Raw genomic sequence first — 25854 nt, 5'->3', positions numbered from 1 at the left:
CTCCTGGGGGATGGATGTGCTGAGCACGTGGCAGGGACAGGCCCAGGCAGCCCCTGTGTGGCTGTGGCTGGAATATCTGTGCCAGCCCTCACTGCTACTGGCAGTGTGGCATTTGCTGCCATTGTCCTGCTGCATCCTGCACTGTCCTGCCCTTGTCCCAGCCAAGGCCTTGGGGGCCAGGAATTAGACCTGTCCCAGATGGACATGCAGCACCAAACCCACAGGTGAGTGTTACAGCCTGATGCCAGACACAGCCCTGCACTAAAGGTGCCTGTGCTCTGTCCCTACCCTTGGCCCACATCACTCACAGCATCTCTGACAAGAGCACCAAGGCCACCTGAGGGCTGTTGCTCAGCAGATCCTTTCCCAGGTGCTCTCTGGCTTCCAGCTGCTGGCTGAAGCTCTGGGATGCTATGGGATGATGCTCCATGTCCTTTGTCCTTGTGTTGGCCATGAGGATCTCACATTCTTCGTGCAGATGAACGAGCTGGCAGTGCCCACACCAGAGCCCAGTGAGGAACTGGGCCCAGTCTCTCTCTCCTTGTTTGGCTCTCCAGGGACAGACAAGCACAAGAAGCCTGCAGTGTCAAGCAGTCCTCAATTCCTGCTCTGTGAGCTTGGCCAGCACAGCCTGATCCATGTAGGACAATGGCTCCAGAATAATTTTCCTCCTGCTTCAAGCAACAGAGGGTGTCCCAAAACCTTCTCATCTCTTACTCCTGGGAGGGAGAGAGGAGAAGGAAGGCATAGAGCAAGAAAGGAATAACAAAAGTTTTGTTTGCTGCCAAGAGAGGTTTGGCTCATTTCCCTTAAATGCTGGTTTTGCTCCTGCAGGGATTGGTGTTAAGGTGTGTGAGAAGCAGCACAATTTCAGATCCTGACCTGCCCATGTCCAGGACTGTGCATGATTGTCTGATCAAGTGCTGGAAGGTTTCCCTGCTGTGACCTTGAGACCAACCCACTGGCTGATCATTTGTGCCCATCACAAAGCACCAAGAAAAGTCCTGGGAAAGTGGGGACCTTTGCTTAGGTAGCTATAAAAAGGGCACTTGAATGGAGTGGGTTCAGTGCTGAGTTTCAGAGAGCTCTTTGAGCAGCACTGGCAGGGGGTGCAAAGCTGTAGGAAGCAAACCTCAGGACCTACCAGCAGGCAGAACAACTCCACTTGAATAATTTCTGTGGATAATCGGGAAGGGAAACCAACTGTGCCAGTGGGGAGGGGGATGATGAGGCAGCTCCTTGCCAGGAAGGTGAGGAAGCACCTGGCTGCCAGGCAAAACATGGATTGCATAAGGTAGCACTGCTACAAGTGATTTTGCAAGATTCCCTGGAAAGGTGGGGAGCTTCCCAGCCTGGCAGTGCGAACCTTACTGACAGTGAGGGATTATTCTATCCTTAAAGAACTCAGGGTCTTGCACAATTGCCAGGAAAAGAAGCAGGAGGAACCATTTGCATATCTTTAAACATCAAGTGAGAAATGTGAGCACAGAGAGGAGACGGCACGACAGGGACACACAGGCAATGTCAATATCAATGGGCAGCCTGTCAGGTAAGAACAGAGAGATTCCTGGGGCAGTCCAATGGTCCTGCTGGGAGCCACCCTATGCTGGATGCTCTTTCTCTTTTCACTTTCTTGCAAGACATCTGAGTAAAGAAGTATTTTAACACAGACCTTTTCCTTCAGCCTCTAGAACAGGATGACATGCTCCCAACAGCTGCACCCAGCACTGGCAGGAGCCAACACCTTCCTTAGCACCTCTATCCTATTATCCCTGACATTTCCCTCCTCTTTGGGTTCAGTGTTAACCTACATCCATTCCCCTGGCTGACTGGACACCCAGCTGTTCAAAGAGCAGAGCAAGCCTTGAAGGAAGGGGAAGAAACCGTGCAGGGGGGCAGAGGGCAAGATCCCGCAGTGATGTGGGTGCCAGGTTAGGGCTCTGCAGAAAGCTGTGCCTCCTGCTCCTCCCACTGCATCTCATGCTCTCACTCCATGCAGCAGCTCATCCTCCTCCATACCTGTCCTGGGGATGCAGAAGCAATGCTGAGGCCTGAGCCCCTTTAGCTCTTCTCTCTGATAAGCTGGAGGTGCTTCTCTGCTCCCTGAAGCTGAGGGCACAGGACCCTGAGGCTGTGGGTTGTCACCTCCTCCCCCAGACAAGCAAGATGGGGAGAGAAACGCAGCAAGAGGCTGCTGACCACCAAAACCATTACACTTACCTGCACATCTGCCTCTCTCATGCATGAAGCACCTCAGATGCAGCAAACTCTCGATCTTCTACTGAGGGCAGCAGTGCCCACCTGAGAAACAGGACTCCAGACAAAAACCTCCAGAAAAGGGGATGACAAACCACCTGGAGGGCCTGCTGTAACAGAACAAAGACATCTACTTAAACACTCGGGGCCTGCTATCAGCTCCTGATAAAACTGCTTGCCCAGCAAGGACAGAGGCAAGCTCTATCTCTCTCACATGCCTCAGCCAAACCCTCCAGGCTGGCAGTGACCCAGCCATGCTACAAACACAGCCCGTGCTCCCTGCTCCCAGGAGCACTGTCTGGTTGAGATTGCCTGCAGTGTGATTCAAAGTTCCTATTTCCTCAGGAAATAAGACCATTTTCCCCCATTATATGGAGCTGCAAAGGAGGGGTTTGGGGCAGCTGGAGGGTGAAATAATCTTTGGCCTCCATTACTAATGTTTTCTGTATGGACAGGTAAGACAGAGAAATACATTTTTTCATTGCATATTAGTGAGGAAACCAAGAAGAAGAGACAACCACCTTTCCAGGGTGACAAGCCACTCATTTTGACTTTGGGGAAAGGGTTTGAATGCTCTGAGTGTATACAGACCTGGCCAATTATCATTTCCAGCTGCAGAAACTGCTGCCAGGGTCTCTGTTTCTTCTTTCTGCCACAGTATACCTGCTGGAGATGTGGGTACTTCCCTAGAGCCAGCACAGCCAGGATATTCTCACTGGGTAATCAGGAGCTGAGAAACACAGCCCTTGTGCCTCCACACCAGATCAGCATTCAAGCAATGGAGAGAGAAATCAAGGGACCTGTGACCTGAAGTCACATAAAGAAAGGCCCTCTAAGAATGTGAACCTTGCCATAGATGGTTTCTTGTGTCAGTAATTACATGGGAGGTAACAGGATACAGCTAAAATGGAGCCCTTACCCACCTATCACTACCTAAGACAGGTAATTCTTCAGCAATCCTGGTTAAGCAGCACAGCAAGGCTAAAGCTGAGCTGCAGTTCTTGCACACTCAAAGGTTTCTGTGCCTTCTTTACATGAAGAAACTGGAAGGGAGGGTAGAGCCAGACACCCCTTTCCAGCCTCCCATGGAGAGATGGGGGGCTCTCCTTCCACAATCCATGAGTCAAGCATGGAAACAGACACCAGTCTGCCCGAGTCAGCCAGCCATATCATAACTGGACACAAGGTTTGTTCCTTACAATAAAAAGAAAACAGCAAAATTAAACACATGCAATGCTTCAGGTCTTTATTGTTGCTGTAGAGTAACTGGTACATGGTTAAAACATTCTAATAATATCATCAGTGAAATCTGAAAACTAAGGCTTTCTGTAGGTTTGCAGTGTCCTGGTGTTTTCTTTCACACAGTGCACATATAAAATCAAGTTATCAAAACACAGATCTTTTAAACACCACCGATTGATGCAATGCACAAAACTAGGAACTACATCTCCTATGATCAAGACAACACCTTACACACCAGCTTTGGGCCTTGCAGCTTTGAAGTCAAGAGAAAAATGTCTTGGTCTGACATCCTGCTACCCAGATGAGCCTGATGACACACAGAGATGGCAGGATTTCAACCTGCTGCTCTGAGCAGAGAGAAAGAAACCCCTGATGCTGATGAGGAAACGTTTGATTGAGCAAAGGAAGCAGCATCCTTAAAGCACAGCACTGATCCCAAACAATGTGTGCAAGACCCAGCAGGACCTGCAGGCCCTGCAGACAGAGCCCAGAGGGGCAGCTGCTGGGACTGTAGGAGAAGGTGAACTGGGACAAACCTGCTACTGAGTGAGATGAGAGCCAGCGCCAATCCAAGTCCCATGGAGAGGGCTGTCGGATTCCTGCAGTGCTAGCACCTTTATCCCAACAGCACTGAAAAAATTTCCAAGTGATTCACCCAGCACAGAATCACTGAATGATTTAGGTGAGAAAAGATCACTGAGCCAGCACTGCCTAGTCCACCACTAAACCACATCCTTAAATGCCAACTTTGTGATCTTTGAAAAAGGAGAAAGGGTGGGAACAAGGTAGTCTCCAAGAAATCTGTATAGCAGAACCTTTTCATTAAACAGCTACATTTTCACCAGAGAGGAAAAAACATTCACAGAAAAAATCTTACCCCAGTTCCTTAATCACTTTTTAAACAAAGAAGCTTCTCCATCCACAAAACTTTTAGTTTTTAATCAACATTTTTTCCATCTTGCATTTCTAACTGACCTGAAAAATGATGCACATAATCTAAACATCTACCTCAAACGCATGGAGGAGGATTCTTCACTTACCACTCACTCTGCACCATGGAGTTGGGCATTGCAAACGTGACATTACCAGCTGAAAAGCAGATTATTCTTTCTCTTTGATCCAAACACATAAGGGAGGAGGATGAATTACAGATTTTGCAGGATGTTTTTACCACATTACGGTAGGTTACATGTTTGGCTCCAACTGGGAGGAAATCCCTTGTAAGGGTCAACGATGGATTGCATTGACTTCATTTTCAGAGCCCAACTTTAATTACACAGAGACATAAATCCTGAACCATGCCATGACCAAGACTCACACTGGTGTTCCTGGTACATCTGATGACACCACAAAGTTCTCTGAACGACTCAGAAAAGCGTAGCTGGTATTTTAGTCACCAACACATGGAACCTGTCCTCTGAAGTCACTCCTGAAGATGATGTTAAGGCTATTGGAGTAGGCTGGCTATGGTTACTCCTGGTATGAAAGCACAGCCGTGGCTCAGGACAGACTGGAAGAAGCCTTTTGGGTCTCCTCTGCATTGACCACAAATGAGGTTTTTAGGTTTTCCCTTGCAGTGGGTTACCTGAATGTGCAGGGTATTGGCTGAAGAGAAGACAGGCTATGGAAGTGTAAGCTGCAACCACGCCTGTGGTATCACAGAACTGCTTTAAAAAAAGACCTCCTTCCACTCATGACAATGCAACACCAGTTGTCAGGTACACAAATACAAACATGAAAAAATCATTAAGCAATATAACCCTAAATATAAACCTACTTTTATTTATTTTTAAGAAAAAAGGGATTAAAAAATTTGGAGTAAACCAGATGGCTTCAAGTACTTTCATCATAATAAACAATTAGTTATTATAAGCACAGATTAAAAAAGACTTGTCACCTTGCAAGGGACAGTTGAATAGAGGCTGGTGATTTGTCCAAAAATGGTCTTTAAAACAAACACATTAGACAACATGCTTAGTGTTGTAATTTAGAAGCAAACAGGTGTGTCCACCATGCCAGCCCAACACTCGAGACACGTAGCACAGCACGAGGTACGTTTTCCACTCTGGACTTTCACATTTCACAGCAACACCACTCAACAAACGGAGCCAGGCCATCTGGGTCCAGCTCAAACAAGCCCTCATGCAATAAAAAACAAATAATTACTAAGTCAGGAAGGTTTTGCAGCAATACAGTTATTCAAGTTGTCTAAAATTTTGGAGGTTGCAAAACAATTTAACCTGAAGACCTGAAGTATCTCCAAAGTGCTGGCAATGTTTTTGTCTTTTTCTATGTGAGCATGAACATTACTTTTATTATACATGACAAGGAATGCACTTCAAAGCGCCTTGTCTGAATTTAAGCCTTCAGGTTTTGCGAATATCATGAAAATAAGGGAAAGTAACAAAAGTTGTGAAGGAGGTTGAAAATGTAATGATGTCATCAGGAAACAAAGCCAGTATGCAAAGGGAAGATGCAGCTCTTCCCTGTGCTAAGTCCAAAACTCAGACCCATCTCTTGTACCACCAAGGAGAGAACTGTTGCATTTCAACAGGTCTGCCTGACATGCAAGGAACAAGCCCTCTTCCTGATTATGCACATGGACACGTGAAATGCCAAAGGAAACAATGTGAAAACCAAAATTAATACAACAAAAATTTAAAAAAAGAAAAAAAATGGTATCTTGCCTACTCTGAAAACGAAATAAAATGTTTTCAACCAAAGAAGGTCTACAAGGATACAAGGAAGCCTTTTTTAAAAACTTTTTCCAGTTACTCAGTGACAAACAGCTATTTTTGCCTCTGTGAGAAAAAAAATACCAATAAACCAGCTCCCCTATCCTGCAGCTCTGCATACTACAGTAGGAACAAGTCTCCCACAGCTAACAGGGAGACTAGAACAGTATGAAACAGTGAGAGATAAAAACTGAGCTGCACAGGTCTATTAAATAATCAGCAAACACTTAAATGGAGGCAGAGTGAGCACTGTACTGCTTTCTGTAGTATGACACAAGACTGCAAGGCTTGAAAATCCTCCTGAGTGACCAAGCCAGAATAGTTGAATGGTTGGTAGGTTCAGTAGTGTTTGGAAAAGCTTATGCAAAAATATTACTACAAAATAAGTTTGAGTATTTGAAATAGAAAAAAGAAACAGAACAACTTCTCCTTCAACTTTCATCTACCATCTAAACTTACCAGTTTTCCAAATTCAGTGCTTACTTCACACCAACGTGACTGTAAAGAAAACATACATCTACCTCTCTTTGCTGAACTGTTTGGGTTTCTACATGAAACTTCAGTGCACACCACATTTATTAATGTCCTTATGATTGTTCAGTAATCCAGCAATTTGTTTCTTAATGACAGCAGAATGCAGTTGCTAGCTGCTTGTGAGAGCAATGTCGAAATTACATTCAGAGATTAAAAACTACCATTTTCATGTGGAGCAATATCTAACATTTCTCTTTCTCTTCACAGAATCATGTGCAAATGTCTAACAATGGCGATAGTAAAAGACACTTCTCATGCAAAAATTGTTCCCTGTGCATAAAATTTGCAGGGCATCTCAAAACCACCCTTCCTCTACCCCGGAACTAATTGATTTTTACTTTCGTGTCGTGAAATTTCTGTTGCTTTTTAAAATACTGATGGCAAGCGAGTTCAATGAGTTCCAGCCCACCAAACATCTTCTGCTGCACAATGAAAAAGACGATCATGGCTGCAAAGTACCACTGTGCAAAGCTGTACAGGTAGAGCAGCGCCAGCATTCCCAGCGGGAACGCCGTCCAGTAGAGGAGCGAGGCGCACTTCACGGCCAGCACCCTGAGCTCGGATTTGCAGGGTGGGACAATGCCCTGCCCAGCTGCACTGAAGCACCTTCTACCCTCGTAGAAGCGCCTCAGTCTCTCCTCCTTCTCCTCCCAGCGCTGCCGGCACCAAAGCTGCAGCCCCTCCTTGGAGGTGGGCACCGTCTCGATGGGGTATCGCCGGACGTGGAAGTGAATCTCCTTTGGGAAGTTTCCTTTCAGAAGGTGCTTCTCTGTCTGAGGAATGTTTTGGGGGTACGCCACAGTTATGTCATGGATGGCATCGAGGTTGTCACCTAGAAGAAAGGTTTGGGGGGAAAAAAGATCAATACGGATCATGCAACAGTCAGAATACTAATCTGCTTCAAGACATGACTGAAAACTGTCAAAATTATGGCAGAAATCCCAGAAATCCCAGAGATGCATTAACTATGCAGACTGTGTTTCATCTGCTAGAGTATCTAAAGGCTGAAAGGTCAAACTTTTCCCAATCACTGCCTGTTCTGAATCTGAACAACAAGCTTTGGGAACAAGATTATACACAGTACAAACTAATGCAGAATTACAATAGTAGGAGAATTAAGTCAAATGTAAAGGAGAGAAGAGGCACATCTGGTGTTGGATAACGAGCGCTGTCTGCGAGTCTGATGTTCAGCTGTTTGGGTAAAGGGAGCACAGCTAACCATTCAAACAGCAACTGCACATTAGAAATTCAAGGGGCTATTGATGAAAAAAATCCCTAGTCTTCATTAGCATGCCTGATTGAGCCAACATTTTTGAAAGAATATCAGTATTGCCAAAGCAGGGCTTGCTAGAGCATCCTTGTTCTAAGTGTTTTTACATTTTGCACTTTCTAAATATCATCTTTATCCCCCAGCCTCTGAACAGACATTCTTTTTAGATTTCATAAAGTAAATTCTGCTAGTGTAAAACTGATCTAAAAATAGGCATGTGGTGCACTGGACGTTGCATAACTGCTAAGTTCTGCCAGCGGTGATTTATGTTGCTGTTTTTATTTGGCTGGCTGGCTCAGGGCAAAATAGAATTGGAGACTAAAAGCTGTCTCCAGTTGCAGCAATTGAAGACTTTTGTTCTCACAGATGATGCCACTTCTGCAAAAATGATCAAAACCTACTCTTTAGCCCCACTCTTCATTTTCATTTCCTCTCCTTCCCTGGCATTTTGGTTTTTCTTTACAGCCCTAAAAATGACAGGGCCAGAATAGAAAGTTACTTTAAAAGGCCATGTTCAAAATGATGTATCTAAAGTTCAACTCCAAATATCACAAGAGGGGGAAAAACCCTATTCAGCCTTTCAGATATTTTATAACTGTGCTGTCTTGAAGCAATCTCTCTTGGACAGTTTTGTGGTAGGTTAGTTGGGGTTTTAAAGAGATTTATATGGCTCCTTGGAGGTCTATCACAGCAAAACTCAATATTCCATCTTTTGTCTAGCTCTGGGATCACCTCTGAACTGAGCAGACAATCCCTGTGTTCTGCACAGGTAAAACCTATCAGATCTCTTTCCAAGAGATACCAAAATGGATCATGTCTTAGAAACTCAGAATTACAAAGGGAAATAACTGCCAGCCTGTTGCACCTTGGCACAAAACATTTTAGCTTTGAGAGCAGCTTGCATTTTAACTCCCCTATTCCAAATATTTCTAGCATGAGATTTACAGTCATCCTGCAGGACAGACACCCATCCCTTACTTCCTGGCCCAACCAGGGGAAGGGCTGCTACATAAACCTCCAAGAGATTTCCATCTCTTACAATCTCCTTCCTCCTGATCCTCCATAGCTCCTCAGGTCTAGTGGAACATAAAATTACACACTTTACCCCAAAAGGGAGGCCAGAAAAGTCAAGCCTTCCTGATATCCTTGCATCAAAAAAGACTTTTATGAAATGAGTTTTTAGCCAAATGAGTTTCTTGCACATCTTGCAGTCATTCATGCCTGGGCAGATAAACTATCAGTCTGCCAACTGCATGAACTACTTGAAAAATCAAGGCTTTACACTTAAGGGCCACTGGCATACAGACCACAGGTCATAAATCATCAGATCTGCTTAAGACACAGATTTTCTGACTCTGTGCAAGCAGGGCTGGCGGGACTCCCTGCACTCACATAGCTGGTCTGATGTCTTTAGCATGCAGGGGTATTTCTCCCCATGAATTCCTGATCAGAAACAGGAAAGACTCTACTCCTTGCCTATGGATCCATAGCCTCCCCAGACAAGATACCTTCCAGCAGGGCTTCCCACCAGACTGCAGAAGGTCCAGACTACATTATGGCTCCTTAGTTGGTCACCCAGAAGAAAGAAAGCTCAAAGAGCTGCACAGAGGAGGGAGGATGTTACTGTTCCAACATTACACATGGGGAAATTGAGGCAAAGAATGATTACATGGCCTGCTCTGTGTGTCCAGCTGGAACCAGTATCTCCTAATTCCAGCTGCAAGATTCACCTCTCAAACTGTATTTTGTACAAGAAGAAAAGAAACTTCAAAGGTATATTTAGCATATCTGAAAGAACAGAAATATGAAAACAGAAAGGGAGAAGACCAGAATACCAGGTTTCATATGCAAGAGGCCCCTTGCTTCCATATTTAATAGCTCCACACAAATGGCAGCCTGAAGCTTTAATTCCCTGGCAAGGCAAGCTACAAGACAATCTGCTAAAAGGAAGAAAAGTCACCACAGCAGACAAAGGTAGACCATTCATGAGAAAGGGAATTCCCTTAGGCTAGGTTTAATCAGGCAGCTCTGAACCTTCATCCTTTGAGCATCTTTACTGTCTCTTTCCCTGTGAAGTTAGGCTGTTGTCTCTGCAATCTGGAGATATCTAACACCACATGTTTCAGATCCATAGCAAAGTGCCAATCAACCAGAAAATCAAGTGATCAGAAGTGAAGACATAGGGCAGTCACTCACTTAAGGATGTTTTTTCCACCTGAATTTAAAGACTTTCTTGAACAACCTGTTTCTACTAGTTTTGAAGAAAAATTTTCCCATGGGAAACCACATCATTCTATGTCTCTGGTGGGTCAAAAAAGAAGTAAGCAAACATACAGCTCAGAGAAGCTGAGGAGGACAAAACACTTCTTGCAATATTTTCAGTGACATCTGAGGGATTGTCTTTTTCCTGTGAGTATCCATGACCCCTTGAGGAAGGAATGAAGGACAAAGGAAATCAAATAATGTTCAGAGATCTGCATCTGAAATCTAATTAAGCTAAGAAACTGCTACTTAGGCTAAGATGTCAGGCAGGTAGCCCAGCTCCACAGGACAAATAGAAACACCAATTTCAGTCGCTTTACAGTTCTATGACTTTCTTCCTGCAGTAGTGGAACTATGTATCCTTTGCACCCAAGAATAGTATTTTGTCCTATGCTTTGTAAGAGCACCTCAGAAAAGGAAAGCTTACTGCAGTGCTCAGGAGTGAATATAAAGTTTATTTCTAAATATTGTTAACTGGCTGTAAACTGCACAACGATTAACCCATGTGGCAGTCTCCATTTTGGGATGACAAAATGCCTCAAAAGCATTATTCTTTAACTTACTGAACTTTCTGTGCCAAATCAAAGTTATTTATATTCCAGCTCTGTTGATACACGACATTACTTCAGGCAGTTGCAATGCACAGCTGGTTGCTCTGGGCACTGGGAGGTGGCATGGGGAGAACTGGACCATGCTCAGGACTAAAACACCAGCACCAGAGAAAGACACATTTTTTTTAAAAAACACTTCCAAGGAAAAATGAGGATGTTTTCTTTCACTACACCAGTTGCTCAATCAGAATTTTTATCCTGCAGCATCTGGTAGCCCCGGTTACAGTTCAGTTTCTGCAACTCCCTGCCCCAGCAAACCTGAGCACACATCCCCAGTGTGCTCACACACAACACAGGTGCACTGTACACTGGCACAGCCAGCCAGCATCTTTTATCTCATCACTTATCATAAAACTTTACAAGAGCCTCTTACTAGGTTTAAAATAAAGATGTTACAGGTAAACTGAAAATCACTTTTAATTCTGTGTTCAATAATACCATGCCAGCACAGTATTTTAATTCCAGGGGAAAAAACCCAGCCTGAATGTAGAAGGCAGGATTAAATGATTTTCAGCTTCCTTCAAACACATTCACAAAGAGATTACAGCAGTGCAGCTGCAGTTGGAGACAACTACCAGAGGTGAAGCCCAGCCCTACAGCACCATCCCAAGTAGGTGGGATGGACCCAGACCCTGCTCATGGATGGACGGACGGACGGACGGACGGATGGATGGATGGATGGATGGATGGATGGAGGGAGGGATGGACCCATTCCCTGTGCTAAAGCTTTGCTTGGGAGCTCAGGCACAGTCTGTTCCTCAGTTCTGACTCACACCAGCCACAAGGACACTTCCTTGCTCCTACCCAGCAATGCTGAGCAGGCTCACTGTGACACAAAGGGATCTGTACCAGCCAGGGCCAAAATAATGACTCAGAACAGGAGCTCTGAAGGCCAAAATGATCACCAGTGAGCTAAAAAAGAGGATGGCCCCACGGCAAATCCATGCAATGAACTGCTCAGACTCTCAGCAGCCTCAAAGGTGAATTCAAGTCTCCTTGGCATTAACAGGGGTGGCTATTACCCATCTCCATCCCTACCAAGGATCTCAGCAGCCCTAATTTGTCCTGCTCTGGTTATCATTGACATTCCTTTACACCTCACAAGGATTACACTGGCTCTTTCCCTGCTCTGATCCAGCAGAGAGGATGCTATTCTTAACCAGGGTACATCACAGAACAGCAGCTGATGAGCTGCTGAGCCACCACGGGGAGAGGCACACGGAGATGCTCTCACAACAGAATATCCATTCTTAATTTAAGCTGCTCTGTTGAAAGTGGGACCTATATGTGAGGTCCTTGTCCATCCTACCTCCCAGCCCAATACAACTGCTTTCTGCTACAAAGTGATATACCTGTCCTTTCATTGCACAGCGCCAGATATTTCACACATTCCCAGGTTTCCATTAAACACTGGCTGTTGCTCACCCACCTATGCCTTAATATCCTCCACCCTAGTCACATTTCCTTAGGAAACCTGATAGAAGGAGGCTTGGTACTTCTGTAAATAAACTGATCAGCAAGATAATGAAAGAAAAGATGGAAACAAGTAGAAGAAAACTTGTCAGATTATAGAATATATGAGTATTTTATGTTAGCCTTAAACACAGATACACTTTTGGACATTAAAACAAAAGCCATCTAAAACTGCTTACTGGGAAATATTACTGTCTTGGCTCACAAGATTTGAGTGATTTTTCCTTGAGAACACAGTATCAGGAGGGAGCAGCTTCAAGGATTTACAGCTCCTCCTGGGAAGTATCATGCTTGTGAGGATTTAAAACTTCAGGCAGCCCTCTTTAAAGCAGCGGTGTCAGCTGGGGTTAATCTAAATCACTTTCAACTCAGTAGTTATTGGAAATCTTTTTTAGGTAAGTGTAGCAATCAAATAAGCAAACAAAAAAAGACAGAATGATAATGCTGCTTTGATTAACAGAGAAGAGTGATCCTGCATACCAATTTTTTCTATACCTATCTGATTTTCCACTGGCATTGTGATACAAGGAGAGAGGGAGCCCTTCCACCTGCTGACACTAAGGGGTTAAGGACACTGCACTTCTGGTCCCTGAGGGTGGGAGCCAGGGGAAAGGACAGCTCTGTCTGCTTTCTGCTGCCCAGCAGGAAGGAAATGTGCTCTGGGTGCTGCATTCAGGAGTAGAGGACTACTGGCATCCCACACCAGGTAGACAGTACAAAGACCAAGAGATGTAAGGACATCCTCACTGCTATCAGCAACCATTACATGTGCTTAATTCTGTTGCTAAATACATTTAAATCACATGGTTCTGCAGCCTGATGCTACATCTCATTAATATGTAAACAATACCACAAACTGAAGCTGCTGAGAGGGTGGTGGTGGGGAAGGAGATCCAATTTGACTTTGAAATCTCTGTAAATACCTCATTTAATTATTCTAAGACCAGACTGGAATGTTATCATCATCTAATCTGATCTCCTGAATGACACAGGAGCTGATGCAGAATGCTTTCAGTTCTGCCATGGATGTGGTGAGACAGACAGCCCACACTGCCCTAAAGCTTTTACCACGAGACAAGCAGCTCCCCTAATTAATCAGGGGGCGTGCATGTGTCTGTGTGCATTATTTTTGTACTTCTACTTCCTGACCACGTAACTTGGCTAAATTAGAGACCTGTCTGCTCACAGAGGTAAGTGGTGGTATGATCTGTCAACCTCAGAAGTTGGTCTTGAACAAAATAAACGTACTTATCTGCTGAGATCTCAATATGAAACATGGCTTTTAAAGCTCAAATCCCTTACTAAAGCTCTCTGAATCTCTTCTAATATTTCAATATACTTTTCAAAGCATGGCTGCTGGAACCAGTAGAAATTTCCTAAATGGCCTCATTTAGTCCATACACAAGCATCTTGTACTAACATTCCTACTTCTTGTTTTTCCACTCCTACCTGTGACAGAGCCTGAGATTCTCACACCCCAGGCTGGTGCTGCTAATTGACTCCACCAACTGCATGCTGGCTGCATCCCAAGCAGTGTGGCCAGCAGGTCCAGGGAGGGGATTCTCTCCCTCTGCTCCGCTCTAGTGAGACCCCACCTGCAGTGCTGCATCCAGCTCCGGGATCCCCAGCATTGGAAAGACATGGGCCTGTTGGAGCAAGGCCAGCAGAGGCCATGAAGATGCTCAGAGTGCTGGAGCATCTCTGCTACAGATAGGCTGAAAGAGTTGGGGTTGTTCAGCCTGGAGAAGAGCCCTGTGGAGACCTCAGAGCACTTTTCAGTAGCTGAGTGGGGTTACAAGAGAGCTGGAGAGGCACTTTTTACAAGGCATGGAGTGACAGGACAAACAGGAATGGCTTTAAAGATTTAAAGTGAAGGAGAGTAGGGTTAGATTAGATACTAAGAAGAAATTCCTTACTGTGGGGCTGGTAAAGCACTGGCTCACGTTGGCCCAAAGAAGCTGTGGATGCCTTGTGCTCAAGGATGGGGATTGGAGAAACCTGATCTAGTGAAAAGTGTCTCTGCCCATAGCAGAGGGCTTAGAACCCAATGATCTTTAAGGTCCCTTCCAACCCAAACCATTCTATGATTTTATGATTCACATTTATTGCTTGAACACGTCTCTCCCCTCCATGGACAAATTAATAAGGAGGACTGCAGTTAAGCCTGCCAGCTCCCTTCCTCCTCTCCAGACCAAATCAGATGGTTTAATATGGAATAGTCCAGTTATGCCAGAAGAAGTCAGTACTGTGGAAGACCTAAGAGCAGGTCAAGAAGTATTTTATCCTGATCTGCAAGTTAAGATGTATCAAGTGCTAAACGGACCCTTAGTTTGTGGATTAAACTGGACAAAAATGCTGGGCACGGGAATTGAAGCAAAACACAGAAGATTTAGCTCAGAATTATTGCAAGCATTGTTTACACAGCTGTGCTTTACAGGATTCATGCAAGTATGGGTCATGCTGGTGGATTTCATGTTTCAGGACAGCTTACAGCCTCCACTAAGGTTTCACTGATAAAACTCAGCCTTCCCACCTCTCCAGACGTGAGGCCTCTGACCCTGCTGCTGCCAAAGTCACAGCCAGCTGGTTTGAAACACCTCATGTGGCTCCTGTCAACACAAACCCAGGAATGACTTTAGGAACCGAGGCTCCTGCTGAAAGAGGAATGAATCTCTGTGCAGATGAAGGAAGGATGTGCACAGGAAAGGGGGGATCCAGCCACAGCAACAGGGAATGATCCACTGGCTCTATCCACAATACTGCCCAGGAGCTGCTCCTCAGTCTTCCCTCCCTGACTCTGAAGGGTTATTTTACAAATTGCAAAGGAAAAGCTGGCCGAGCTATAAATAAAACACAAAAATATGTGGAGAGAAAGGAATGAAGGGATAAAAGGGTTGGAATAACAAGTTATTTTCAGTCACTGGAGATGACCAGGCAAAACTGACTCACCACTCTTTACTCTATCATTCCCAAACTATATTTATCAAATCCAGATAACAAAAATGCCATGTTTATTCCCTTGCCTGCATATCTGCTCTCTCCCAACCTCCCCTGCTACATGTCTTCTTGACACACACATATGGGATTTGGTTTCACAGGTATGTTACAAGTTAGGTAGAAGAAGACATTGCTGTTTCTAGGCTTATAGGACACCACTGGTTTTTCAAACAGAAAAAAATGATGTTTTATGTAACAGAGAGACACTGACACACTGGTATGCAACTTTCCAACTCCTCTGAGCTCAAACATGCATTTCCTGGCAAACAGCCAACCAGCTCAGACAAGAATCACAATTCTGTTTGAAATGAAGATAATTTGCTACACTTCAGTGAAATCTTTTCAAAAAAAATCATGTGTACTCTACCATGTTACAATAAGATGTCTTGATAGGCAGGCAAATATACCTAAATTAGGAAATGGCTGAGTTATTTTTATTTAAAAAAATGCTAAACTAGTCATCCAGGTATTTCTGGCAAGCTAAGTATCATTAGAATTAAGCAAAAATAAGACACCAGATACCCTTAAAATAAATCATACACAGACATACAGAGCTTATTCTTATCTGTATATTAACAGACTATTCACCTAATTTTTCTGTTACTTGTTGGGCATTTCAAATCCCTGGGAATCTGGGAAAGAAATAATCCACCCCTGTATGAATGTACATTTCTTTGCTGTCTACTTGAATGAACAATCTCTCTCCAATGCAGATGACATTAAGCGTCAGTCTCTACAACAGAAAACACATTCCTATTTGAGGTAATCCAGTTCTACCAGAATCCAGCTGTTGTATCTGCAATTTCCACTGCCATTTCTGACTGGTCTCACTGAGTTAACAGTAAAGCAAAACACTCTGGAACAGTTTACATACACAACTGTCATACCAATGATGCTCAACATTGCAGGATGTTACTGCAAGGTAAACAATGGAGCTGGCTTAAACCCTGGAATTTTTGGAGAAGAAAAGTGGTACATTTTAAAAGATGCAAGCAGTAGCAGTATGTATAAAAACTGCCATGCTGTAGTGCAACAGCATACAAAGGCTTTTGGGAACCCAATTAAAATACAAGGGTTAAAGAGGTTATACTTCCCAATCTCCCTGGTCTTCTTAATAGATGTTATTTAATTCCCTCAATTCTTTCAAAATCGTAGCTCATACTCTTTTCAAATGCTTCTATCTCTTTTCTATACTTCTAGGATTCGCCAGCATGTAAAGCAGGAGTTTTCTCCTCATTTTCTCGTCATTTTTAATCATTGCCTTAAATAAACATTTTGCCAAACCTGCAGACTGAGGATGCAACTTATTCTGAGCCTTGTCTTTGGTAAAGTCACTACAAAATCAGTGTGAGTCACTGTGAGTAGAGGAAACTAATTCACCACAGATACTAAGAAGGAAGCAGCCGTGGCAATTCTTGCTTGGTAATCAACAGATCAAAGTGCACCCCATCTCCTCGGAAATGCCAAGGATTCTTGCTGTCCATCAGCCCTCACTTCAGGCCAGTGGAAGGATGGTGCTATGAATAGCATAACATCATCCACTGCTGTACTGCAACAGCAGCAATAAGAAAATAAATTATGACCATTAGAGAAAAGACATTTTATTCTTGGCTTCTAGCACATTACAACTATTCTTTTTTATAATTCAGATATAAAGGTCAGCTTCCTTTCCTCACCTTACTCTGTGTTTCTCCCTTTCTCCAGTCGCTACAGATGAGCACCCTTTCCTTAATTCCGGGCACTTTGCTGTCTGTCCTCACTACCCACAGCCAGCCGCTAGAGAGAACTCTTCAGCTGTGCACTGACCCGACACCGCCTCCAGCCCTGCCCCTTCACACCGTCCCAGGCATCACTCTCAGCCCTCAGCAGCCCCAGCAAGAGCAATCAGGAACCAGGGGGAGACTCTGGTTCCATGCAATATGACAGACTGGCTAGATGATGTACCCAGTACCACCACTTTTGAGATACACGAAACTGAAAACGCATTTTGAGATATTTGATATTACAAATATGGCCCATCCCAAACCAAAACACTAAATGAAAACGTACCCTGAACCAAAAATAGAGTATGAACTGGATATTGAAAAAAACACCTGCTAGCTGCCACCTCAAATATTTGGATGGAGTGCTTCTGCAGATGTCCTGAGCCAATCTCTTGCACGCATCACCGATTTGTGCTATTGCCATTCTTGGTCACAGTGGTTTGCTTTCATTTCTGTGTACAAAGCAGGAGGAATGCAGAACAGCACCAGCAGCCCCATGAGAAGGCATAATTTCGGCACACAGAAAATAGTGATGCTTATAAGCTCTCTCCAATTGATATATACACTAAAGCCATAGCAACGCTTCAGTTTAACCTTGATTTTGAAACCCAGGACAAGGATTTTGCTCTGAAAACATTTCATTCTCTGCTGTTAGCAGAACTTCTGTCAGGAGCATCTGTTTTATTATCTGAATTTTCAGCTGAGGCATATTTACATAGAAATGAGCTCATCTCTACATCTCAGGGAGAGAAAACAGTTTGGGGTAGAAAAGCACTCAGGTTTCAACTCAGCAGCAAAGTCCTAGTCATGAAAGAGTCAAGAAAACAGAGCCTCTAACATACTTTAATCTTCCCTTCTTTATTGTAACCCTCTAGATGTAACTTGGCCCTTTGAAATTCAACTCTAACACTGCTAATTCAATTTCCATGGTTTTTTTCCACTGCTGGCTGGCCACACAAACCATAGAGCCCCCTGAAACAAGAGTCTACAGCACAGCACAAAACGGGCATTTAGACCCATGGCTGCCTGCACCAAGATATGGACTTAGAGTTCCCAATCCCCTGGTGCTAAAACAGTTTCCACCAGACCATGATACACACAAGTGAACAAATCTTGTTAAATTTAATCAGCCCGGTTCTTGGGGGAGCCATCTTAATCAGAAAGGGATTTAATGAAAAGCCGCAACGCCAATGAATACTCTTTAATTACGACTGACTAATATTTATCCACAAAGAGGAATTTGTTTCAGGATTAGTCTGAGACCTGGAAGAAGCCAAAGACATCAATTTAATAATGGAATGCCTAATTAAAGTACAATGGAAACCTAATTGTGATATACTGCTTTGTAGCGCACATGATTTATTTAGAACAATTGCTTTTCACTGGGCTCATTAGGGAAAGTTAAACAAAACACAATAGCAAAAAAGAAGAGGGAAAACCAGACACACTGGAACTTCCAAGATGATTATAATCAACTGATGAAAGACAGTGACATATTTGTCAGATAAAACACTGCCATCCCTCCGCAGGCTGTGATTAAACTTTCTAAAAAGGATAATGATTATATAGTTTCTTTCCTCCCTAATGACACAGGATCAGACCCAAACCCCAGTGCAGCTACTTGGTGCAGCTCTTCTGAGGGAAATGAGCCATAACATTGAAGGGTCTAATGGCCTTTGCATCCTCCTCATGCAGAGAAGCCTCACATAACAAAAGCACCCTCCCAGCTACTATGGAAGGAGAAAGGAAAACCAGTGCAGACCCCTCCAGCCCTTCCTACCTGTAGGAAGTGACTGCAGGACTGACTGTTCCTGATCAGGATGCACTTCTTTAAGAAGGGATGGCCCTAGAGGTACCCATGGCACATAACTGAATGTTTCCTATTTTTTTTTCCTAAATAAAAAATAAAAAGCTGCCCAATCCACTCTTCTTGCAAAACCAAACATCCTCCTGGTGGCATGGTGGTCCCCACAGAACACTGGACTAGTTGCTACTCCTCCCTTCACTCAAGCCAAGGTGAAGGCCATGAGCTGTTTACTCTGCAGCACATTTCTAGAGTGTCAGAGCAAACAGTGTTTCTTCCCTTCATGGTGAAATGTTAGGAAAACTGAAGGAAGTGCTTGCTCCTCTACCCAGCAGTGCCCTGCAGAAAACAGACACAGGGAGGACCAGGAGCAAATGAGCTTCCTCTGACAGTGACTGCTGGAAGCACTGAACAATTCTCTCAGCTCCAGCTCAGTCATGGTGATGTGAGAATGGCTGTGCCAACAGAAGCTGTCATGACAGTGCCACAGAAAAGAGAAAGGGATGCTCCATACCATGGGACGTGTGGAAACACAGTACACCATGGCCTTACAAATGCATTAAGAACTGCAGCAATTTTAAATGCACAGCAACAAAAAGATCTGTCTCCAGTGATAAAATGATTTGCTAATGTTTTTTTCCCAACTACTGCTATTCATAGAGATGCTTAGAAGAATTACACTAAAGTCAGTTCCTTGAATGAAAATGAACAAAGACTGCTGGGAGTGCCTGGATAATCATTCCTGCGCTGAGATGGAAGGGGAATTTTAGGCACCCATCTTCCACATGGATGGTGCTGTCAGTCTGCCAGCCAGAGAAGTAAAAACTGAATTCCTTTTGCAAGGACAGCGAGAGAGTGAGAAGCAGGCCAGTGGTTCATGTTCACATCTGGTCTCAGTGTCACCAGAACAAGACTGAGAGAGGCCATTTATCCCAGTATGGAGTGGCTCAACACAGAGCCAATGTGCTTCTCTGCTAAGGCAAAGACAACCAGGTATAGGGTCACCCTCCGTGCCTTGTACCTTCATATTAAACATGTGTACAGCAGTGGTCTGCTGGTTTTTATACTCATCAGAAGGCAAACCCATGCTGCCAGCTGAAGTCACAGATGAGAAATGTTGTAAATCCTTCTTGTAGAGGCATCTTTGAACAGAAGTCTAAAATTGGTTTCCTAAAAACATCTGCTATAAACTTCCATTTCTGAACTCCAGTGGAACATTTAACTCCATTGGCACTGCATGCTAGAAAGCTCTGAAAGCACTCATCACTAATGTTTTTAACATTGCTTTTTTACACAAGTATGAGTATGTACATAACTAAACCACAGTGAATAGAATCAACTTAGGCAGTTGAATTTATTTCATAGGAATTACAGAAACAAATGGCCTACAATTTAAAAAGCCCATTGTTGTCAGTATACAATTGTTTTCCTTAAATATTTTAACTCAAGGAAAAATGTAGCCCCCTAAATTTCACACAGTGCATGGAGAGGACAATGCTTAATTAAAGGGAGAAACTATGTGTCACAAGAGAAAATCCTTCTGAGCAATGTTTTCCACTAATACCCTTTGCTACACCTAACACATTTGAGTTCAGAAACGCTTTCCCTCAAAACTACCCGAACAATCATTCTATCTGCCTGTTGCTCCCCTAAGGCTTACCACTGAAAGCACAAAAGGCATCACAAAAACCTTCATTCCACAGCTTCCTCCACTGGGAGATCCCAAGGTGTACAGGAACAGCAAACAGATGGGAAACACTCACACTGGGAGGATATCCCAGAAAACTCCATGTTCCTCAGCAGAACGTTGCTATTTTCCCTCAAGTGCTCCTGAACATAACCCTGTTCACTGCAAACAACATTTAGCCTTGCTAAATTCTGCCTCAGTGCCCATGGACAAGCTGCACACTATCTGCACAGCCTTCAGGGCAAGACTGCTATTCCCACTCCTATTTGGCCTACAGACACAAACAGCTGTGGAGGGCTCCAGGCAGGAGGGGAAAGGACAAGAGACCTCCTGAACACCACTGAACACACCAACATCTCTGCTCTGGAGGGATGAGAGCCAAGGAAGAGACCCAGCCCTGGGCTGATGTGGAACTCTCAACTGCCTGCAGGAAAGCTCTGCTGTGGTACAGCATGATGTCTTCACCAGCCAGGTGCAAATGGGGAAGGCTGTCCTTCCAAACAGAACAAAGAAGTTGCCATTGCATACAGGGCAAGTCAACAAAGGTGGTGAGAGAGTTGAAGTTTATCTGAAGAGCATAATTTCTCTTCTGAGGAAGAGTCAGTCTTTTCAAGAGCTGCTGAATGATGAACTGCCAGTTAATCTTCCAAAAATAAACAATGGGGTGGGTGATGAAAAATCCAGTGTAGCTTGGCTGAGCAAAGACAGTTTAGCTCTAAGAGGTACTTTTGGTCAAAACCTTTCTCTCTTTAGGCAAACACAAGCAAGGAGAACTTAAGTAGCTTTGATATACTTTTTGAAACATGGAATGCTGAAACCTACAGTCCATCACTCAGTATATTTGCTGCCTAAGCAATGGTGACACAAACTACCTCCCACCAACTCTTCCATCTGCCCTGCTTCCAGGAGCACTAAAACAAATAAACACACCAAACAATAAGCAATTATCGCATGAATATCTCTGGAACTACACACACTTAGTGTCTGAGACTAGAAAAGAAATGCAAACCAAACAGTAAGACCTCTTATTTTTATTCTCCCAATGCCATGTCAATCCAGAGTCATGAATTCTTAAAGTGATGACAGCAACATTAACTGTGTTGCTCTATTATAGAAATGGCCTTTCAAATATCCAGGCTACCACAAAATTCATTTGACCATCTGATGACAACTGTCCAGGCACCTGTGGTAACTCATGTTTAAGTGGCCTGCACACCAAAGTGATGAATTTTTTGATTAGCTTGTAAGAGATTTTGTAGGACAAATCAAAACAGTGTTAGAAGAGTGAGTACACTGCTGCAGTAACAGCTAATGTCTCAGGTTACAAATGGAATATTTTTCTAGATCAGTCTGTGATCCAGGAAGTTGTCACAGTATCACCCCACTCACCAACTGCAGACATGAATGAATAATTCTATCCATAGAGTAAAACCCTGGCACATTTTGGCATTTTAAATTGACTAGTACATTGAATTATGGCACTGCCTGTGATGAAATAACATTGTAGGCAAGAGACCCAAGATGGAAATGAACTGGCTACTGTCCATTTGTCTTCACTGACTTTCAAAAAACTTCTCCCTTGACACTAAGAGTGAAAAATTAGGTACCAACATGTTTTTAGACTTGCTGGTAAATTATCTTACTTAATCTGAAATAGGAACCTTATAGAAGTCTGGAACACTAACTTTATTCACCTTTATTCACACCTTTGAAGCTATTTTGGCTACTTCTCAGTTACAATTGCAGGGTGCATTTCTATATTGTTCCCTGTGCTACACATCTTCAGAGAAGCAGCAGAGATGTACCCAGTAGTAGAGTGATAAAGCTACATCTCCACTGCTCTCCTGGCAGTCTCAGGGCAGGCAGGAGGCCAAATTAGCTACCTGTTCCTAATTACTTATCAGGAACACCATCCTGTGGTGTTATTTATCAGGAACACCATCCTGTGGGGCAAGATCCCAGAGAGTCTCAGAGAGAAAAATTCAGATGTGTCCAGTGGTTAGCAAGGATGCCCTCCCTAACTTGCTGTATTGGGACCTGGTGGTCTTTGTCCTCTCCAGGCAGGCTAACTCCAGGCAGACCCTCTACATTGCCCAAGGTCCTGCACAGCTGGGCCCTGGCACCACATGCCAGCGGGGCCTCAGTGGGATTTGTACAGTGCTGCAGTGACAGGATCAGCCAGGGGAGAGCAGGAGGACTGTGCTGCTGTGCTGTCACCAGCCCAGCTCCAAGTGTGCCATCAGAGCCCTCTGGCTGAGCAGGGCACTCCTGAGCAGGCAGCTCCAGCAGCCACGGGTCCTGAGAAGCCCAGGCCCTGAGGTTTGGATTGACCATCTGCAGCAGGAGCAAACAGCTCACCCATCTAGAGATGCCACAGGCACACTAATACACAATAATAATTTACACAGCACTTTAAAAAATACCCAAGAGTGCTTGTACCCTTAAAAAGAACTGCCTGCAATAAAACGGGAAAGACCAGATGAACAATTACCTTCTCTTGTTTCCTGCACTGAAGATACACTTCTACTGCCAACAGTTGAACTCAAACTCCATATTCTCTATTTTGAAGTACACAACCAGAAATGTATCCCCTAAAGCAAGAGGAAGATGACTAAATGCTGAGGAAATACTTATTATCAAAGAAGGGTTCCAAAATTGAGAAGACCATAATTTTGTTCTGCCATTAAGCAGAACCTCAACTAAAAATGTTGATGCTATAGCTGATCTATGTGGCTGCTTCTGATTTACCACATATTGCTTTCCCTTCATGATCCATGGTCTGAAAATGTTAGCCAATAACAATACCTGTCTCAATTTTAAAGACTGAAAAAGGGAACAGCAGAGCAAAATACCAGTAAATGCATGATGCCCTGAATTCCTGACTCTTAAGTATACATTCTCAAAGGGCTGTTTTAAGAAAATATTTACTTTTTGGTTGTTATGGTGATCATCTTTTCACAGCAGTTTATAAAAATAGGGATGACTAAAAATAAAAATCCAAAAGAACCTAAGGCACTAAAAAGGAATATGGCATGCAGATTTGTCTGCTTCAGAATAAATCTGCATATAGTGTCCTGCAGCAGCACGTTTTACAAAGGGAATTAAAGCCATGAAATTAACATTTTAATGAAGTAGAGAGACCATTGACGTCAGGACTACTCACTGATTGTTGCTTCCAGGTGGCCTAATGAGATGAAAATGAAGTTTATATCTTCAGCTAGTCTAAGCCAGCCTTGTTTTGTGACTGTGATTGAATTTAAATGAGAAGATACTGCTGTGTGCAAACATGTCTAGGCTGGTAAGTAGCCTTATCAAATCTAGGCATAATAAATGCTTGATTTTAAATATTTTATGTTAAGAAAAGGGATTTCAGTTTTCCTTTCACAATTCAACACAAATGGAAAGCCCAAGTCTTATCATTAATTGTATAGCATGCCACAGCTTTTGTGCTGGTTGCTCCAGGAATTCCCATATAAAATTTTTACTGCAAGATGTGCTCATTTATCTATCCAGGCACAGAAAACATTCTGCTTACGAAGGTGAAATAGGAAATTGTAAATCCAGCATAGCCTGTGGGTAACCCACAGTGAGATGTTTTGGCACCAGAGGCATGTCAGGCATTAAGGCACACTGATGGAAATGTGAGACCCCCATATATTGTGAAACACAATAAACACAATATACAAGGAACTGTAGCACATCATAAATTCTATGTTCCTAAATGCCACTGAGAGCACTGAGTTTCATTTTCTGTCTTCACTATCCAGAGTGAATAGATGTGTATAAATATTTTTCATTATTTTTTATTAGAGGAATGAAATGACACTGGTTTTGCTTTAAATACCCTATTTCTACCTAGAGAACAAGACAATCATTTTTCTGGGGACATACCCTCACAATTTCTGTGAAATTCTGTGAATAGTTTAGTACTGTTTCACTTATAAAATAGAAAACCTAACCCAAAGCCAGTTCCTAAGACCACACATATTATTTAGGTCTAATTCTCACTTAATTCCTGGGTTGACATAACTGTGAAGTAGTCTTTAACAGTTCTAATTTCTCACTTCCAAGGATGTCCTGACAAGCAATCTGCTACTGCTGTTATAATTGATCAGCAGTAGAGACTGGAGCAGGGCTGGAGAAACACAGACAATAAATTGACTTGCCTTCCAACTCAGCTCTTCTCTGCAATCTAGAGCTGAAGAAGAGCTATGAGGGGATTTATTTTAGATATTCTCTATTTTGTCCATTACAACATACATAGTTTTAGGCTCATAGCAAGAATAAAGGTAGCCCACGAACAGCTCCGTGCTCTTTTTAAAATCTAAAAACCACACAGGAAAGCCCCTTGTTTCTCTGTAAGATGAGACCACTAATTCTACTACTTTTAGCAGACTGCCTATAAGCCTTTTATAGACATCAGCTTTCCAGGCAAGAGGCATCTCTGGATACAATATGTATATTTACATTCCTTTTTTTTTTCCTTTTTATTTTTCTTCTTTTTTTCCCCTCTTCCCCATGGCAACAAGGACTGTTGCACATGGATTACATTTAAGGACTCTGTAACTAGGTTTAAAAAATGGCCCCACTGGTAATGTAAGAGTCATAGCATGGCTAAGCTACCCCTAACCCCTGCACAGCATGGCCAAACAATCCTTCTGCCTGTGAAGGTGGAAATTTCCAGAAATTTCTTCCTGTTTGAGATCTTGAGATCTCCAAGAAAGCTGATGAGGGTCTTTTTATAAGGTCATGTAGTGACACAAGGAAGAATGTTTTAAATTGAAAGAGGGTAGGTTTAAGTTAGGTACTAGGAAGAAATTCTTTTCTGTGAGGGTGGTGAGGCACTGGCACAGGCTGTCCAGAGGAGTGGTGGCTGCTCCATCCCTGGAAGTGCTCAAGGCTAGGCTGGATGCGGCTCTGAACAACCTGCTCTAGTGGAAGGTGTCCCTGTCCCTGGCAGGTGTCTGGAACAAGATGATCTTTAAGGTCCCTTCCAACCCAAACCATTCTGTGATTCTGATTTTACTGGGTATGAGGCACAGAGAGTGTTTGGAAGGACTTCATGGAGCGTGCTCCATGCCCTGCAACAGGAAAGGGAAAGGGACTGCTGGGAGCAGGAGGTACAGCTGGCAGACTTGTATGGTAGATGCTCATGCGGCATCAGCACAATGACACATGTTCTCACAGGCAAATAAACACATCTGAGCCCAGGACTGCTCT

At 43.6% G+C, this 25854-nt stretch overlaps 1 protein-coding gene across 3 annotated transcripts in view; it reads right to left on the bottom strand.

The window, feature by feature from the left end:
- Positions 1–3493: 3493 nt before the first annotated feature.
- The window catches only part of LCLAT1 (lysocardiolipin acyltransferase 1), a 112648-nt gene continuing 90287 nt past the window's right edge, over positions 3494–25854 (bottom strand). For all 3 annotated transcript variants that reach the window (XM_054290210.1, XM_054290212.1, XM_054290211.1), the window contains one exon: positions 3494–7599. In XM_054290210.1, coding sequence (XP_054146185.1) covers positions 7091–7599 — 509 coding nt within the window. In that variant the 3' untranslated portion in view covers positions 3494–7090. The remainder of the gene's footprint in view (positions 7600–25854) is intronic.

The sequence above is a fragment of the Melozone crissalis genome, unplaced genomic scaffold (genome assembly GCF_028551555.1).
Source record: "Melozone crissalis strain CALT ecotype California unplaced genomic scaffold, PUWL_Pcris_2 ptg000081l_1, whole genome shotgun sequence".
NCBI lineage: Eukaryota > Metazoa > Chordata > Aves > Passeriformes > Passerellidae > Melozone > Melozone crissalis.
The sequence above is the reverse complement of the archived record's forward strand: the minus strand, read 5'-3'. Positions and strand labels throughout refer to the sequence as shown.